This window comes from Quercus robur, chromosome 11 (assembly GCF_932294415.1).
Source record: "Quercus robur chromosome 11, dhQueRobu3.1, whole genome shotgun sequence".
Classification (NCBI taxonomy): Eukaryota; Viridiplantae; Streptophyta; class Magnoliopsida; order Fagales; family Fagaceae; genus Quercus; species Quercus robur.
The window spans coordinates 50,492,849-50,505,893 of NC_065544.1; the positions used below are offsets into that span (position 1 = coordinate 50,492,849).

Sequence of the window (13,045 nt, forward strand, 5' to 3'; positions counted from 1 at the left end):
ACCATTTTGGTTCTTTCCCACAATCATTTTGACGATGTCTTTTTTAAAGAGCATGTTCTCTTTTTTCTTTTTCTTTTTCATTAGCTTTAAAGAGCATGTTGAATTGGCTCAAAGGGTAATTGAGGGATGGGACAAGTTGGTAATTAGTTAAGGTAGGCCTTAACTAACATGTTCAAATCCTACCAAGCAAGAACAATATTAAAATGCATAAATAAAAAAACAAATTAGATGAGACATTCTTCGGTTTGGAAACATTTTCAAGTATTGCCTACATTTAATTATGGACAAATTACACTTTTCACTCTAGTTTCTGTCTAATTTTCAATATCCTCCCCCCTCCAAATGATCAATTTCCTTGATTGACACCCTAATTTGAAAGACTTATATCAACATAATTTATCCGTCTAATCATAATTTATGAGATAGAAAATGATGGTTTTTCAATGCAACCAACGGGAAATTTCATTATTACAACAAATTTCCATCTTCCCCTCTCCCCGTATGTGTGTATTAAAAATATTTAGTATTCTAAATAGATAAAACAGTAGGTTAATCTCACATTGGAAAATAAATGTAAGTTAAAGAGGTTTAAAGTTTGTGCTGTATATCCAAGAGTTAGACTCCTTTTAAATATACACCACTGTAAGTTTCTTTAAGACCTTCTCCTCTCTTACCTATGTGTATTAAAAAATATTTAGTATTCTTAAAATAAAAAAAATAAAAAATAAAACTAATATTCATCTTATTTAACATTCAATTTAGACAACATGGGACACATTAATCCAATTTTTTGAAATTGGGGTGTTAATCAAGCAAATTAATAGTTTGGGGGATAAATTGTTAATGTAATGAAAGTGTAGGGTAAAAAGGTTTAATTTTGACTTTGATTTTAAATGGAAGATAGAAGTATGAGAAGTCTTATTCTTTCTAGGAACATCATGCAATACAATGAAATAAAGGGTATTCATCCTCATCATGTAGCAAAGCAACTTACCTAACAAATGCTTGTGGCAGAATAGGAACCACATAATCACTACTTAATTGGAGGGTCTACATCTTAATCATCATCCAAAATAATAGTTATTTTGTTTGATTCTCATAGTGGAAATTAAGTGTTTTAAATTTGGATATATTTCATTTCATCACAACCAAGTGCTAGTATGTCTACCTTCCACTATAGACAACATACAAAGGGTCCTAAGTTAATTATTAGATTTTGTATGACCTTTTTCTTCTATTCGAGGACATGGGTCTTATGGTAATGTACTAGGAGGCAAATACCATCCCAATCTTACTCCATATGGAAAGTGGAGTCTCATCTTGTGTCAACTATCAATGACTAGTCTCAAAAGACTCAAATATAAAGCACTTTTAAGGTCTCCTTTCTTTCGTGAAGGTTTTTGCACCCCCAGTGCTTGCTGACTCTATCACCACAATCACCAGAACCCTAAAGCCTAGTACTTGATAATTTGATATCTACCACACTCCATTTTAAAAAATACATATATAAGCTATTAATTTATTATATCTGGGTTTTTTTGTTGTTGTTGTTGTTGTTGTTGTTCTTTGAGATTGTTGATGAGCCTCTTGAAATTCATTTATGCAATAAGATATGTGCCTACTAGCCCACGTACTACACACAACTAGATTATTATTTTTTTCTTTTTTTCTTTTTTTTTTGGGTTTGCTAATAGCACCTTTTAATTATTGGTTCAGTGAAAATTTGGTTTCAATGTTTATGGAACAACCATCTTAATTAAAGATATTTGTCTAAATTATACACTTTGGTTTCCCGTTGAGAACTCTAAGAATATGATTTTTTGATTGAGATACAGTCATTTTGATAATCCGTAAGCATTTTATTAGAAGTAAAAAATACAACCAAAGTTTAGTGGCAACTCTATTCCTGACCACATTAACCCTCTTGCTTGGTCAAAACAAGCTTATACTATAAAGGATGACAGGTTTTTAGGGTTGATACATGTTAGAAATAGTAGCTAATGTATTTGATGAGAAAGTAACACCGATTTTTAATTTAGCATAACAAAACAGAACGGAGAAAAGTTTATGAGGTTCAATATAACCATCAGATACTTTACTTGTTAAGTTAACTGAAACCCACAATTTTAATTTATGTTTATTATGTCTCAACTTAACAATAAGTTAGGGTTATGGCAAAAGTATATTAGAAAATTCAATATATTGGATTAGGGTTTTCTTGGGCACAATATAAATTCGTTTTAAACCCTTATTTTTCAGATAGTGGAATTCTCAATTTCCTTTTCTTTTTATTTTCACACTAACATTGATTATATACATGAAACCTTCAACAAAACGATTAAAGCGCAAAGATATAAGCTGAGAGTTTGCCTTTTGCTATGATATTTTTGTAACACAGTATTTTTCAACTAATAATAAGTATAGTCTATTTAATCGCCTGGCTTTAAGATTTTTTATTTAGAGCCATATAGTATCATACTATCACTTGTACGGTTGTACATATCAATGGTCCTAAACATGATTGATTTTTCATTGTTCCTCAGTGTATTGTGTCAAAAAGTTCAGTAACTGAGAGAATATTTCAGTTCAATACTAATAAGAAACAAGACTTAATTTCATCGTATTGCATTGGTGGAAGCTTCCACCAATGCAATACGATGAAATTAAGTCTGACTCTAACAGGATAAACATGTTTGACTTAAGTCAAACATGTTTATCCTGTTAGAGTCAGATTTTTTGGAAAAGCTTGCTCGTTAAGTGCTATGAGTTTACATGTGAGGCACATCTGCACATGTTAATTATGAAGCTCAAGCAAGACAAGAAACATTATTGCTAATTGGTGCTTTAGTGGTGAAGAAGGACAATAATAATGGCAACTAGAAGATAGATAGAAAAGCACAAAATTCATGATTGGAATAATTGGTAGATGAGAAAATACCACACCCAAAAACTGTCAAAACGTTTGTGTTGGAATGCCTTGTTACCTCTGTTAAAAACCACCATTCACACACATGCAGAAAAATTTCTGTTGAATGAGGGCTGACCTTCCGGTCCAGCACCCAAATGAGCAGTACTACCAATGGTCCTACCATTGACGCATTATGGAAGACGCGGTATCTCGTGAAACGATTCCATGATTAATTATTGGTTATTCTCTCACATTGTATAGAATTCACGTGTATATAAATTTCACATACTGTGAAAGAATGGACGGTAACGTAAAGTCATTTTGTAAAATAATTTTTCTTAATGGAGAGAGTTTTCACTGACTCAATCATTGTTTATTTGAGAAAAGTTGTATTATTAGTTAACCAAAAAAAAAAAAGTTGTATTATTATATTTATAAATTATAATTTTCGTTCTTATCTTGTTTTCAAATAAAGTGAAAAAATTACTATTTCTAGATTCTAGTTCGTTTTTCTCATATTATAATGTGAGTAAGACGAACTAGAATCTAGAAATAGTAATTAACAATCATTTTGATCCATATGCATTTTATTTTATATATATATATATATATATAATTTTTTTTTTTAAGTGGGGTAAACTATCTGCAGGGACGGACCTACACTATGTAAGAGGGGGGCCATTGCCCCCCTCCCCCCCAAATAAAAAAAAAAAAAAAAAAAAACTAGTATAAAAAAAATTAAGATTTGCCCTTATATATATATTTGTCTCTCCTCCTCTAAAATATTTAGATATTGACCTACAAGAAAATAAATAAATAAACAAAATTCATGCCCCTTTAACTACAAAACCAAAAAAAAAAAAAAATATATGGACTAAACAAAAATCACGCACAAAATAAGAAATACTTATTTAGTATATTATACTTTGTTAATGTGTTTTTATAATATGAAATGTTTAAGAAATACTTATTTTGTAGGTAGTATTTTGTTGAATATGAAATAGATGTTAGTTTTTATTTTCATGAATTTTTTTTTTTGGTTTTAAGCTTTGCCCCCCTCATGTATGAATCCTGGTTCCGTTACAGATAGTCTATCTGTAATGGTTTTTCATAAGGTAAATCTTCAAAAGTTATGTAAATAAAATAAAATAAAGTAGGTTTCAGTTAGTACAATTGATAAAGTCTTTGATGGTTAAGTGAGAAATCTAGAATTTAATCCCCAAAAACTAACTAGTGTTTTGGTCTAATAATAAAAAAGATATTATCAAGAGCGGACGTCATAGATTGATGAAACTCTCTAAAAAAATAAAATAAAATAAAATTTCCTCCCTAATTTAGGAGGCACAAAACATTTTGCAAAGTCACAATCTAGCCTTAATAAGGTAAAATGACACCACCATCATTAGTCTCAACTCGGAACTATCATTATGGAATTTAGATTTTTTAAATGGTGATGAAAAAATATATCAATCACAGTTAATGAAGCAATGGATTAGTGATTGTGTATGTCCAAAATTAACTGCTACACTACTAACACAATTGCGATAAAAATCACCACAATCTAAAGCAATAATTAAAAAGAACATGCATTTTTGGTTAGGAAGTGAAAAACTTTTGGAAAACTCTTCAAAAGAGAAACCATTTGGGAAGTCTTTTGTTGCAGTTACAAAGGTTGTTTGCTTCCCACTATTGTGACCCCAAAACTCCAGCCTTCATCTATCGATCTTCCTCCACCAACAAAATAGTCTACATTAACCCTAAACTTTGTTACTCAACCTCTCTAGAGTGCCTCTATGAAATATTTAAATGCATGAAGGCTATACATGGTTTGAGAATAACTCAGAAAAAGAAAATCAAAGGAAATTAAGATATTTTGATAGTTTAGGTTCAAGGAAATTACGGCTCACTTAATGATCTAAAGAACGGTTGCTACTTTCTCTTTAAAAAATGTGCAAAGTGCAAAGTGAGACTTTTATAGGTTGGTTAAACTCTAGGTTTAATAAGAAAATAAACAAGGAAAACAAACTACCTTAAATTCACTTGAGTGAAGGTTGAGCGAAAATTAGCTTGAGCAAGAGTCGAGTGAAGTCTCAGTTTGGTTATTACATTAGTCACTTGAGACATCACAATTACATTAACTATAAACAACCATACCTCACTTATTTAAAATTTAAATTTAGTAAAATCAATATCTATTTTGAAGTCTTTAGTGTCTACTTTTCAATTAAAGTACTAAACAAATTTCACATAAAAATTTGTCACAATTTAAAAGATATGAACAAAATTAAATATCATAAATTATTGTCTTAGAATAGCTTCTAAACCAAACTCAACCCTAAGATGACTATGTTTTGAAACTAAAAGCGGCAACATATCTATAAACCCTAGCAGGCAACCTAAAACTTTCCTCTCCTTTGCAAATTAATTTTTTGTCTTTTTTTTAATGATTTAATTTAATTAAAGTGTATACTCTTTCAACATCTAGGAAAAAGTATTGATATAAACTTTTTTTCATAATTCACATTCTCTTCCTACATTTTCTTTTTATTATATTACAAGGTAATTAAATTATATTCATTTTTCTTAAATGGGGTTTTCTTTAAAATTTGTTTATATTAGTCCAATGTCAAATTAGCCTCACATCATCTGAATCTGGGCATAATCAATCACTGTCATAGAAGGCTATTCAGTTTCCACTTTTACATAACATGCTTCTGCTGGAGTCATATCATGTTCCCAAAATAAACTTGGGCACGAAAGCTTCTTTTTAAAAAAATAAATAAATTAGATAATGACATGGGCATGAAAGCTGATTAGTGGGAAAACGTGACCAACCCAAGCTAGCCAAGCTCACCAAAACTTGAAGTGGTCAAAACATCTTGAACCCCAAATTGGATTGGGTTGAGCTTGGGCCAAGCCCTCCCTTCAGGACTTGGGACATTAAAGCCGGGCTTAGGATTTCTTTGGACCCAACCCAATTTATTGCATTTGGAGCTGACCACTCATGGATTGTGGCTTTGTTGGATTAGTTCACAAATTGTGAGTGACTTGCTCCATACATTGGGCTCACACACACTAACCAAAAGAAGAAAGGTTTTTTTTTTTTTTTTTTGAGTGAACAGAGAAGAAAGGTTAATTGTGCTTTATTTCCTCAATCATGTTGTATTTGCAATATCTTCCTAAACGGAAAATTATTAGGTACTCCCGAAATACTATAAATGTATACTCTTTCCTCTCACATAAATGGTGGGTTCCACTAATTAAATTCATTGTGGGACCCACCACTCATGTGAGAGGAGGGAGTACGCATTTATGGTACTCCGGGAGTATACAATAATTTCCCCTTCCTAAACATTAAAACTAAACAAAGTTCTCCTTAACTATTAGTTGTAATAAACACTTTAATCCCTTCCCTTAGGATATCCGTTAAATTTGATGGAAAATCAACAATTTTTTAGGATTTTTGTTAAATTTGACATAAATGGTAAAAACAATGAGCAAAACGCTTATTACCAATAATTAGAATAACTCTATAAAAACAAAGAGCAACTATTTTGAAGTGGATAGCATAAATTAAAATTATACACATACATTAAAAATAATAATAATAATAAGAGATATGACTATATGAGTTTGAAATACTATCATTTTTATTTAAAAAATAGTAAAATGTTATTTTAGTCCTTAAATTTTACTAAAAAAAAATACCCCTAAAATTTAATTAGATTATTTTTTATCCTTAAACTATTGAAAATTTTTCATTTTTTAACCTTAAATAAAAATAAAAATAAAACTTTTATCATCCATAAATTATTGAAATTTTTTTTTATTTTTTTGTCACTATTCTCTCTAAATTATTGAGAAATTTCTTTTCTTTTCTTTTTTACAAACATTGAAAATGAAGAAAATAATTTTATAAAGTTTACAAACAAAAAACAAATTGTTAATAAAATTTAGCACCGAAATACTAATATTTTACCTATAGGGTCGCAATTTGAGGCCCAAGCCCAAAAGGAATGGAGTTTTGGTTCAAGAGGCCCAATACAATGAATTTGTAGAGAATGAGTTGAAGAACTTGGGCCTAATGAGTTGTACAACGGCAAGTCTTGAATTAAATAACAGTCAAGCACAAATGAGAGATATTGATGTCCATGGACTTTTAGTCCAAGGAGGTTACAATTGTATGTGTTGAATCTGTTGATCACAGTTGGATATTGAGATAATTTAGGTTGCTACAATATTCTCTCTCTTTTTTCATCCAATCCCCATCTCATGGGGGTTTCTCACATTATATAGCTCCTTTCAAGCCATCTTGATCCTACACTTGTTGATCATCTGAGTCCTCACTTAAGTGTCCGTCCCATCAGACGCCTTCCTTCAACCTTCTGTGAGTTGTGATAGCCAATGCAACACTATTCAGAAGTCCTTTCCACATAAATGCAGCCAGAAAAGTAACTGCAATGCATTTAATGCGGTGGTAACAGTTTTTCCTTAGATATTTTGTGTTTCCTTCTTCCCCGTATGTTTATGAGGCACATTCCTATTGCTAAGGCCTTTTAGAGGGGCCCTCTAATTGCTAGAGTATGCATTTGAGCTACATCCATCGCATTCGAGGAGGTATTCCTCCTCAGATCATCTTTCATGTATTCCCTATCTATGAGACTTTAACTGGGAGTCCCTTTTACAACTATTTGCCTCTCCTCGGACTTGTCAATTGTCTCGGGTGAAGCCCCAATGCCCATTATATGATTTTGGGCCTTAGCCCCTACATTACCCTTTAAGAATAATTAGCTTCATCACATGCGCTTCACAGCGCCTGTGATGAGGCTTTTTTTTTTAGTGGTCCTATTTTGTAAAAAAATAAAAAGTTTTTTTTTTATTTTATATATATAACTTTTATTTAGAAAATCTAATTTATAAGTGGGTAAAATAATTTGAAAATTAATAGGAGAGTGGTCCTATTTTTTAGGCAATGTTTTAATGGAAGTTAGAGTTGCATTTTTATCAGATTGTTCTTTAATTTTATCTCTATTTAAATATAGAGATGTAGAGACATTTTTGAACTCAAAAATGAGGAATCCAAATAGGGGAAGCTGTTTGGAAAAGTCAAATTTTTTAAGGAAACATTATTTATTGTCTTGTTTGCCTTATAAAAATGTATAAGTTTACAAAATTACTCTCAAATAAATATAACAATTTTTTTTTTTAAAGACTTATTTTTAATGAGGCAACTAAAAAAGTGCCCTAATTAGATTGATTTTTTTAAATATTTGTTAGTTTTCTTTTTAAATAGTTTTGAAAAGAAAGTAGGGATATAATAAAAATATTAGTAAATTAATGATTTTTATTTTTAGAAATAGGACAATATATTTTGAGACATTTCAAAATAGAATAAAGGACAAATAAACTGGGTCAGAGGGAGTAGAATAAAAGAAGTATAAACTCAACCAAACGATACCGTTTGAGTAGCGAACGCCTGGAATAAACTCGCTCTAAAAGAGAGTGCCTTGTCGCAAAAGAAATTGTTTAGTTTATTTTTCCCTCTCTCAGAAGTCAGATCGCACACTGAAAAAAGCAAAAGCAAAAACAGAGCTAAAGAAGAAGAAGAAGAAGAAGAAAGTAGAGAGAGAGAGAGAGAGAGAGATGGCTCGGTACGATCGTGCAATAACAGTGTTCTCACCGGACGGCCATTTGTTCCAGGTGGAGTACGCCCTCGAAGCCGTCCGCAAAGGAAACGCCGCCGTCGGAGTCCGTGGCTTAGACGCCGTCGTTCTCGGCGTCGAAAAGAAATCCACTCCCAAACTCCAAGACTCCAGGTACTCTCTCTCTCTAGCAAGTAGTGATTCTAAAATCACTTTTAAAAATTTTGGTGCTTTTGGATTTAGTTTGTTAAGGTTAACTCCATATGGGTTTTGTTGCTTAGTGTTGTTTATTTTTGTTCACAGTGAGTGTCAAGCCTAGAAAAATGTGATTTTTAGAAATCTAAAGATACCCGGATGGAATGTAAGTTTGGAGAGGTGGGCAGATTAAAATAGAGCACATGGAATGTAAGTTTTGTAAAAGTATGAACAAATGTGAGGGATTTGTAAGAGTTGATGATCAAGAGATACCAAATAGCGAGAGATTTTAGGATATGAGGAAGAGTGAATGAAATGCATAAGGAGTATTGTGTGATTGTGGAATGCCCATTGATTGAAATTGAAAGGGAAAATATAATGCGACTGCTATAATATTAGCTATGCTTTGTGGTACTAAATGTTGGACTGTTTTTGTTTTTTGTTTTTGATAAGTCTAAATGTTGGACTGTTAAGAAGTAATAAAATGAATGCAACTGAAATAAGAATGTTAAGATGGATAAGTTGCAATATTAGGAAAGACAGTATTCGATATGAGGAAATTTGCTTAGAAGTAAGGGTGGCCCTTATTGATAAAAAAGATGAGGGAGAGTTGTTTGAAATGGTTTGCTCATATGCAAGTGAAAGTGATTAATGCCCTAGTGAGGAAGAGTGAGTTGATTCAAGTCAAATGAACGAAATATGGTAGAAGAAGACTTAAAATAACATCATTAGAAGTAGTAAAATAGGCATGCAAATTAAAAAAGAAACTGAGAATATGATTTCGGATAGGATAGAATGAAAAAAAAGAATACATGTGGTTGACCCTGATTAGTGTATTGAGGATTGATAGCCAACCCAAAAATTTTGAGATGAAGACTTGGTTTTTGTTGTTGTTGGATTGAGTTTGCTATTTACAGCAAAAAGCTAAACGACACCTTAGCTTTCTATCTTAATTATTGATGTTGTTTTTGTTGTTGGATTTTATTATTGCCTTGTATATTAAGAGCTGCGTGTATTATTACATCGTCTTGTTCCTCAACCAATGAGCTATAGCTCAAATGTTACTTTCTTCTCCCACAAGAACGGGTGGATGGTTAGTTTGTGGGTTCAAAACCTACTTGGTGCATGTTTATTAGTTTATATGACCAATCAAAAGTAAAATAAAATTACATCATCTATTTACTGCTTCTGTTCACATTACCCTCGTTTAGAATAATTGGTCACCATATATGTGCAGCAGCTATTTACATTACCCTCGTTTAGTATACTTGCCAGTTTTGTGCACTTCATCTTTTTTTTGCTGCTTCTGTTCTCAGATCGGTTAAGAAGATTGTGTCGTTGGATAATCACATTGCGCTAGCATGTGCTGGGTTGAAAGCGGATGCTCGTGTTTTAATAAATCGGGCACGCATTGAATGTCAGAGCCATAGGCTTACAGTTGAGGATCCTGCAACCGTTGAATATATAACACGTCACATTGCAGGCCTGCAGCAGAAGTATACACAAAGTGGCGGTGTAAGACCATTTGGGCTTTCAACTTTGATTGCAGGTTTTGACCCGTACACTGGCACACCATCTCTTTATCAGACAGATCCATCAGGAACATTTCAGGCATGGAAAGCCAATGCGACGGGGAGAAACTCAAATTCGATGAGGGAGTTTTTGGAAAAGAATTATAAAGAAACTTCTGGACAAGAAACTGTCAAGTTGACAATTCGTGCTTTGCTTGAAGTAAGTTACACTTGGTCTTGTGTTTGTGTGCTTGCGTGTGAATCTCTGTCTGTATATGCTATTGTTTTGTTATTCTGGACTTATTAATGTTTTATATATTCAGACCACCAGAACAGAACTGGTCTCTATCAAAATTGCAGGTTTTGGACTAATGTTGCATGTACTATGCTCACAATTCAGTCCATTCATGTGAGATGCTTTAAATTAGGATCTCTGCAACCTACAATACTTTACCCTTTAACTTGAACATAGTGTAATTTGGCTGTGGATATTCAAAACAAAAATTGTGGAAATTTATATGAGGCACTTTGTTGAATAACTGGATTTGAGTTTTATCTCTAAAAAAATAATAATAATAATAATTTAAATAGGCCTATAAACTTTTGAATTAAAAACCATGCTAAATTGTATGTGCTGAGCAATTACACCTTTTGGTTTGTACATTGACTAACATAAATTGAGCTACTAAATTATTGTGGAGAAGTCCATTCATATAGCATATCCAGTAATTTTGATGCCCCTTGCTAGTTGGCTAAAGCCTAAATGATCAAGTCATGTCATGATACATTTATCAAAAGTCTTTTACAACTAATCACTGGCTTGTAGCTATGCACACAAAATTTTTTATTTTTTATTTTTTAGTTCACATCTTTATGTATTAAAGTCACATTTATCATTGCATTGCTTAGATAAAGTATTTCTACATTTTATTTGTGGATTGAAATGAGCTATTACAATTAGCCAGATGTTGTAGTGCATAAAAGTGGTTATTTAGTCTCATAAGGATGAATGCACCCAAACATGTATTGTTCTATGTTTTCCAAGTGTTTTTTTGCATTTCTTTCTTGTTAGAAAAGAGAGTATGTTATTGAAATGGATTAATAGAAGTAAGTAATATGGAGAACCACTTAAAACAAGTAATGAAACCCAAGCCAGAAGACAAGAATAGCTAAGCACACATAACTTCCCCTTAATGGGCTGCTTGTGCATTAGTTATGGTTGATCGATCTATCCCCCCTCCCCCAGAAAAAAGCCCAAAAAAGTGTGATTCCTGATCAACCTAACCAAAGCTCAAATCGGATTCTTGCAATATAAACAGTAAACCAACCCAGTCTTGGTTTTGTGGTGGTCAAGCTGAAACCTTATACAGCTAGGGTGCGTTGTCATGGAGGAACAAATTTGACATATATTACATGACTGGGTAGTGATTTATTTTGATCTTTCTTTTACTGGAGTTTAGTTTTAATTGGTGTTTTTTTACCTGTTGTATGTTTTATGATTTTGTCTATTAGGTTGTTGAGAGCGGAGGGAAGAACATAGAAATTGCTGTGATGACAAAAGAGCATGGGCTGCACCAACTCGAGGAAGCTGAAATTGATGCCATTGTTGCTGAAATTGAAGCAGAAAAGGCGGCCGCAGAGGCTGCAAAGAAGGCCCCTGCAACAAAGGAAACCTAGTTCTGTTTTATTATCATATTTCAACTGCACTTTCTGAGTCAATTAATTTTTTGCCATTGAACATCACTGTTTCATGCAACTTTAGCATCCACACCGAGTTCAATGAGGACGTACCTGATTTCAATACTTTTCTTTTCAAACCATCTGTTTTCTTTTATTTATTCTGGAATTGCTGATAGTCATCTTTCAGTGCAGTATGTTGCTTTTTGTTATTTGCAGGCTGTTGTTCATAGTCAAACTTTGAAGAAATAGGTATGCTAAGATCCTTTAGTCTATGGATAAAGAAAGGATCTAATTGGTCTCTGCTATTTCTTCTCGTACTTTTTGTTTGGTAAGATGCTGTAAGTTCTCAATGAGATCTTTGATACTGTCTTAGAAAAATTCATGACTTTTACAAAAAAAATAAAAAATAAAAATAAAATTCTTGTTTAGTTACATACTTATTTTTGGAAAGAAGCTATTCAAGAATTCCATACATTTTGTGCTCTCCTAATCGTAATTATTCTTGTTGTTGAGAAGGTGTTAGCTGCTTTAAAATTCAATACTAGGTAGACACCCAAATTAAGTTTGTCCACTAGAATTTTCACCCAATAATTCAGTGTTTAGTCATAATCACTGGCCTTAAGTCCTTCAAAATTTCTTAAGTAGACTAATTAGCTATCAGCTTTTCATTGGATAAGGTGCAAAAGAGTCAATATGGATTTTTTTTTTTTTAAAAAAAATTTATTTTGCAGCAATCTGTTTTAACATCAAAATCGAGGTAATGATGGCCCAAATTGACTTGTATGCTCTTTATTGAAGTGCTTGACAATGCTATATTCGACTCGGCAAGGTGAACTTTGTTGGGCCTTATTATAGATTCTTGCTTCCTAGTCGCTTGTCATGTTGCAAGTTGTTTCTTTCCTTTTTTTTCATAAGGTGGGCTCGTAAGGAACTCTGTGGTCAATAATCAGTATTGATCCATGATTTCCATCGAGTTCTTTTTTTGATAGTTATGGGTGAAGGAAGATTTCAATCATGTTATAAAATATAAATGAGATTAGGCAATACCAATTCTCTTGACTATTCTATGTTTTTTGAGAGACTTTAAAATTAGAAGTTGATTTTTAAAA

General features: G+C 32.3%; 1 protein-coding gene across 1 annotated transcript; it reads left to right on the forward strand.

Annotated features, from left to right (window-relative positions):
• The first annotated feature begins 8,456 nt into the window (after positions 1-8,456).
• Positions 8,457-12,059, forward strand: LOC126705989 (proteasome subunit alpha type-7-like). Its single transcript, XM_050405230.1, has 3 exons — positions 8,457-8,724; positions 10,062-10,476; positions 11,769-12,059. The coding sequence occupies exons 1-3, from the start codon at positions 8,552-8,554 to the stop codon at positions 11,931-11,933; spliced, it is 753 nt and encodes a 250-aa protein (XP_050261187.1). The 5' UTR covers positions 8,457-8,551; the 3' UTR covers positions 11,934-12,059.
• The last annotated feature ends 986 nt before the right edge of the window (positions 12,060-13,045 follow it).

What these genes read in the sequence shown, in the direction of transcription:
- LOC126705989 (XM_050405230.1), top strand. Translation starts at nt 8,552, where the DNA reads ATGGCTCGGTACGATCGTGCAATAACAGTGTTCTCACCGGACGGCCAT. An exon ending in CCCAAACTCCAAGACTCCAG is followed by an intron (nt 8,725 to 10,061) that starts GTACTCTCTCTC and finishes TTCTGTTCTCAG; the next exon opens with ATCGGTTAAGAAGATTGTGT. An exon ending in CAATTCGTGCTTTGCTTGAA is followed by an intron (nt 10,477 to 11,768) that starts GTAAGTTACACT and finishes TTTGTCTATTAG; the next exon opens with GTTGTTGAGAGCGGAGGGAA.